At 39.1% G+C, this 6,264-nt stretch overlaps 1 protein-coding gene across 3 annotated transcripts in view; it reads left to right on the top strand.

Annotated features, from left to right (window-relative positions):
• The window catches only part of LOC135538150 (carbohydrate sulfotransferase 15-like), a 134,833-nt gene extending 130,927 nt beyond the window's left edge, over positions 1–3,906 (top strand). For all 3 annotated transcript variants that reach the window (XM_064964122.1, XM_064964121.1, XM_064964123.1), the window contains 2 exons: positions 1,652–1,799; positions 3,159–3,906. In XM_064964122.1, the coding sequence (XP_064820194.1) occupies positions 1,652–1,799; positions 3,159–3,361 (351 nt within the window). In that variant the 3' untranslated portion in view covers positions 3,362–3,906. The remainder of the gene's footprint in view (positions 1–1,651; positions 1,800–3,158) is intronic.
• Positions 3,907–6,264: the final 2,358 nt, after the last annotated feature.

The following is a 6,264-nucleotide window of genomic DNA, read 5'->3' as shown; positions in this document are numbered from 1 at the left end:
TGGTATTCTGTGGTCAGGTATTCTGTGTTGTGGTATTCTGTGGTGTGGTATTCTGTGGTCTGGTATTCTGTGGTCTGGTATTCTGTGGTCAGGTATTCTGTGGTGTGGTATTCTGTGGTCTGGTATTCTGTGGTCTGGTATTCTGTGGTCTGTTATTCTGTGGTCTGGTATTCTGTGGTGAGGTATTCTGTGGTCTGGTATTCTGTGGTCTGGTATTCTGTGGTGAGGTATTCTGTGGTGAGGTATTCTGTGGTCTGGTATTCTGTGGTGAGGTATTCTGTGGTGAGGTATTCTGTGGTCTGGTATTCTGTGGTGAGGTATTCTGTGGTCTGGTATTCTGTGGTGAGGTATTCTGTGGTCTGGTATTCTGTGGTCTGGTATTCTGTGGTGAGGTATTCTGTGGCCTGGTATTCTGTGGTCTGGTATGCTGTGGTCTGGTATGCTGTGGTCTGGTGTGCTGTGGTCTGGTATTCTGTGGTCTGGTATTCTGTGGTCTGGTATTCTGTGGTGAGGTATTCTGTGGTCTGGTATTATGTGGTCTGGTATTCTGTGGCTTGGTATTCTGTGGTCTGGTATTCTGTGGTCTGGTATGCTGTGGTCTGGTATGCTGTGGTCTGGTATGCTGTGGTCTGGTATGCTGTGGTCTGGTATTCTGTGGTCTGGTATTCTGTGGTGAGGTATTCTGTGGTCTGGTATTCTGTGGTCTGGTATTCTGTGGTCTGGTATTCTGTGGTCTGGTATGCTGTGGTCTGGTATTCTGTGGTCTGGTATTCTGTGGTCTGCTATTCTGTGGTGAGGTATTCTGTGGTCTGGTATTCTGTGGTCTGGTATTCTGTGGTCTGGTATTCTGTGGTCTGGTATGCTGTGGTCTGGTATTCTGTGGTCTGGTATTCTGTGGTCTGGTATTCTGTGGTCTGGTATTCTGTGGTCTGGTATTCTGTGGTCTGGTGTTCTGTGGTCTGGTATGCTGTGGTCTGGTATTCTGTGGTCTGGTGTTCTGTGGTCTGGTATTCTGTGGTCTGGTATTCTGTGGTGAGGTATTCTGTGGTCTGGTATTCTGTGGTCTGGTATTCTGTGGTCTGGTATTCTGTGGTCTGGTATTCTGTGGTCTGGTATTCTGTGGTCTGGTATTCTGTGGTCTGGTATTCTGTGGTCTGGTATTCTGTGGTCTGGTGTTCTGTGGTCTGGTATTCTGTGGTCTGGTATTCTGTGGTGAGGTATTCTGTGGTCTGGTATTCTGTGGTGAGGTATTCTGTGGCCTGGTATTCTGTGGTGAGGTATTCTGTGGTCTGGTATTCTCACCATGTGTGCTCTCTGTTTAGGGCCAAATTGCATTCTAGTTTGCTCTGTTTGTTTGTAAATACACCACACAGTTCAATGTGTTTTTGTTTTCCCATGATTTGGTTGGGTCTAATTGTGTTGCGCTCTCTCTCTCTCTCTCTCTCTCTCTCTCTCTCTCTCTCTCTCTCTCTCTCTACCTGTCTCTCTCTGTCTCTCTCTCTTCCCTCCTCTCGCTCTCTCTTTCTCTCTCTCTCTCTCGTTAGTTACCTAAGACTTTTATCAATGCATGTGTTGGCTTTTTTTTTTATTGTGTCTCCGTGAGGAGGCCATCTCCACATTCTATACTGAACTGTTTATCTTCTGTTCCTAGGTCAGGTTGCAGGTGGGCCTGTACATAGTCTACATACTAGACTGGTTGACAGTCTACAGTAGAGAACAGATTCTGGTCCTTCGGCTTGAAGACCACGCCTCCAACAGGAAGTACACAATGCACCAAGTCTTTGACTTCCTCAACTTGGGTACGTAGTACTCAACTCTCTTCCTTTACATGTCTTTATTTCAAGTCAGTCAGTCTCTATTGAAGGCTGCTAGACACAGAGTTTTAATTACATAGCGAAGCTCCTTGAAGTTGACTTATGCAACCACCGAAGATCCACATCATGTTATAGACACTTCCCCCATGCTATTCTTACTATAACCTGAAGGGGGCAGCACAACCCCACAGCCCTGTAACTCACCAACAATCCAACTCGTCTCACCATCACCCAGGTAACAGGGTATAACAGAGGTTACTGTAATAGTTACTGTAAAAGTTACTGTAAAGCGCTCTTTGATTGATTGATTGTTTGACTGATTGATGAATTGATTGACTTACTGATTGGTTGATTAATGTATTGATCGATTGACTGACTGACTGATTGGTTGACTTGCAGATTGGTTGATTAACTGACTGACTGAGTGACTGATTGGTTGATTAATGTATTGATTGAATGACTGACTAACTGATTGGTTGACTTGCAGATTGGTTGATTAACTGACTGACTGACTGACTGATTGGTTGACTGGCAGATTGGTTGATTAACTGACTGACGGATTGGTTGATTAACTGACTGACTGACTGATTGGTTGATTAACTGACTGACTGATTGGTTGATTAACTGACTGACTGACTGATTGGTTGTCTTGCAGATTGGTTGATTGACTGATTGGTTGACTGACCGATTGATTGACTGACTGATTGGTTGACTGACCGATTGATTGACTGACTGATTGGTTGACTGACTGATTGGTTGACTTGCAGATTGGTTGATTAACTGACTGACTGACTGATTGGTTGTCTTGCAGATTGGTTGATTGACTGATTGGTTGACTGACCGATTGATTGACTGACTGATTGGTTGACTGACTGATTGGTTGACTGACCGATTGATTGACTGGCAGAATGGTTGATTGACTGACTGATTGGTTGACTTGCAGATTGGTTGATTAACTGACTGACTGATTGGTTGACTTGCAGATTGCTTGATTAACTGACTGACTGATTGGTTGACTGACTGATTGGTTGATTGACTGACTGATTTATTGACTGGCAGAATGGTTGACTGACTGACTGACTGACTGATTGGTTGATTGACAGATTGGTTGATTAACTGACTGACGGATTGGTTGATTAACTGACTGACGGATTGGTTGATTAACTGACTGACTGACTGATTGGTTGATTAACTGACTGACTGACCGATTGATTGACTGGCATAATGGTTGATTGACTGACTGAATGATTGATTGACTGACTGACTGATTGACTGACTGATTGACTGACTGATTGACTGACTGATTGGTATGTGGCTTACAGTATGTCTATGTGTGTACTAAAGGTCTGTTGACGGAGCAGAAGGAAGCAGAGATCACTAAAAGTCCCGCCTCCAACACACGGCGGCCAGCAGATAAGAACCTAGGACCCATGCTTCCCGTAACCAAGGAGATACTGAGGGACTTCTACACTCCGTTCAACAAGAAACTGGCCAAGGTGCTCCGCAACGACTCCTTCAGATGGGACAACCCTTCAGAACTCATATAAAGACTTGTTTTAATGGGGAAACCATTCAGAACTCATATAAAGACTTGTTTTAATGGGAAAACCATTCAGAACTCATATAAAGACTTGTTTTAATGGGACAACCCTTCAGAACTCATTTAAAGACTTGTTTTAATGGGGAAACCATTCAGAACTCATATAAAGACTTGTTTTAATGGGACAACCATTCAGAACTCATATAAAGACTTGTTTTAATGGGGAAACCATTCAGAACTCATATAAAGACTTGTTTTAATGGGAAAACCATTCAGAACTCATATAAAGACTTGTTTTAATGGGACAACCCTTCAGAACTCATTTAAAGACTTGTTTTAATGGGGAAACCATTCAGAACTCATATAAAGACTTGTTTTAATGGGACAACCATTCAGAACTCATATAAAGACTTGTTTTAATGGGGAAGCCATTCAGAACTCATATAAAGACTTGTTTTAATGGGACAACCATTCAGAACTCATATAAAGACTTGTTTTAATGGGGAAACCATTCAGAACTCATATAAAGACTTGTTTTAATGGGGAAACCATTCAGAACTCATATATAAAGACTTGTTTTAATGGGACAACCATTCAGAACTCATTTAAAGACTTGTTTTAATGGGAAGCCATTCAGAACTCATATAAAGACTTGTATTAATGGGGAAACCATTCAGAACTCATATAAAGACTTGTTTTAATGGGGAAACCATTCAGAACTCATATAAAGACTTGTTTTAATGGGGAAACGATTCAGAACTCATATAAAGACTTGTTTTAATGGGGAAACCATTCAGAACTCATATAAAGACTTGTTTTAATGGGAAACCATTCAGAACTCGTATAAAGACTTGTTTTAATGGGACAACCATTCAGAACTCATATAAAGACTTGTTTTAATGTGGAAGCCATTCAGAACTCCTATAAAGACTTGTTTTAATGGGGAAACCATTCAGAACTCATATAAAGACTTGTTTTAATGGGGAAACCATTCAGAACTCATATAAAGACTTGTTTTAATGGGAAAACCATTCAGAACTCATATAGAGACCTGTTTTAATGGGTAAACCATTCAGAACTCATATAAAGACTTGTTTTAATGGGGAAACCATTCAGAACTCATATAAAGACTTGTTTTAATGGGGAAACCATTCCGAACTCATATAAAGACTTGTTTTAATGGGGAAACCATTCAGAACTCATATAAAGACTTGTTGTAATGGGGAAACCATTCAGAACTCATTTAAAGACTTGTTTTAATGGGGAAGCCATTCAGAACTCATTTAAAGACTTGTTTTAATGGGGAAGCCATTCAGAACTCATATAAAGACTTGTTTTAATGGGGAAACCATTCAGAACTCATATAAAGACTTGTTTTAATGGGGAAACGATTCAGAACTCATATAAAGACTTGTTTTAATGGGGAAACCATTCAGAACTCATATAAAGACTTGTTTTAATGGGGAAACCATTCAGAACTCATATAAAGACTTGTTTTAATGGGGAAGCCATTCAGAACTCATATAAAGACTTGTTTTAATGGGACAACCATTCAGAACTCATATAAAGACTTGTTTTAATGGGACAACCATTCAGAACTCATATAAAGACTTGTTTTAATGGGGAAACCATTCAGAACTCATATAAAGACTTGTTTTAATGGGAAACCATTCAGAACTCATATAAAGACTTGTTTTAATGGGGAAACAATTCAGAACTCATATAAAGACTTGTTTTAATGGGGAAACCATTCAGAACTCATTTAAAGACTTGTTTTAATGGGGAAGCCATTCAGAACTCATTTAAAGACTTGTTTTAATGGGGAAGCCATTCAGAACTCATATAAAGACTTGTTTTAATGGGGAAACCATTCAGAACTCATATAAAGACTTGTTTTAATGGGGAAACGATTCAGAACTCATATAAAGACTTGTTTTAATGGGGAAACCATTCAGAACTCATATAAAGACTTGTTTTAATGGGGAAACCATTCAGAACTCATTTAAAGACTTGTTTTAATGGGAAACCATTCAGAACTCATATAAAGACTTGTTTTAATGGGGAAACCATTCAGAACTCATATAAAGACTTGTTTTAATGGGAAACCATTCAGAACTCGTATAAAGACTTGTTTTAATGGGACAACCATTCAGAACTCATATAAAGACTTGTTTTAATGGGGAAACCATTCAGAACTCATATAAAGACTTGTTTTAATGTGGAAGCCATTCAGAACTCCTATAAAGACTTGTTTTAATGGGGAAACCATTCAGAACTCATATAAAGACTTGTTTTAATGGGGAAACCATTCAGAACTCATATAAAGACTTGTTTTAATGGGAAACCATTCAGAACTCATTTAAAGACTTGTTTTAATGGGAAACCATTCAGAACTCATATAAAGACTTGTTTTAATGGGGAAACCATTCAGAACTCATATAAAGACTTGTTTTAATGGGAAACCATTCAGAACTCATATAAAGACTTGTTTTAATGGGACAACCATTCAGAACTCATATAAAGACTTGTTTTAATGGGGAAACCATTCAGAACTCATATAAAGACTTGTTTTAATGGGGAAACCATTCAGAACTCATATAAGACTTGTTTTAATGGGGAAGCCATTCAGAACTCCTATAAAGACTTGTTTTAATGGGGAAACCATTCAGAACTCATATAAAGACTTGTTTTAATGGGAAAACCATTCAGAACTCATATAAAGACTTGTTTTAATGGGGAAACCATTCAGAACTCATATAAAGACTTGTTTTAATGGGGAAACCATTCAGAACTTATATAAAGACTTGTTTTAATGGGGAAACCATTCAGAACTCATATAAAGACTTGTTTTAATGGGGAAACCATTCAGAACTCATATAAAGACTTGTTTTAATGGGAAACCATTCAGAA

This window comes from Oncorhynchus masou, unplaced genomic scaffold, assembly GCF_036934945.1.
Source record: "Oncorhynchus masou masou isolate Uvic2021 unplaced genomic scaffold, UVic_Omas_1.1 unplaced_scaffold_919, whole genome shotgun sequence".
NCBI classification, from domain to species: Eukaryota; Metazoa; Chordata; class Actinopteri; order Salmoniformes; family Salmonidae; genus Oncorhynchus; species Oncorhynchus masou.
Note: the sequence above shows the minus strand (reverse complement) of the source record. Positions and strands in the feature narration are given on the sequence as shown.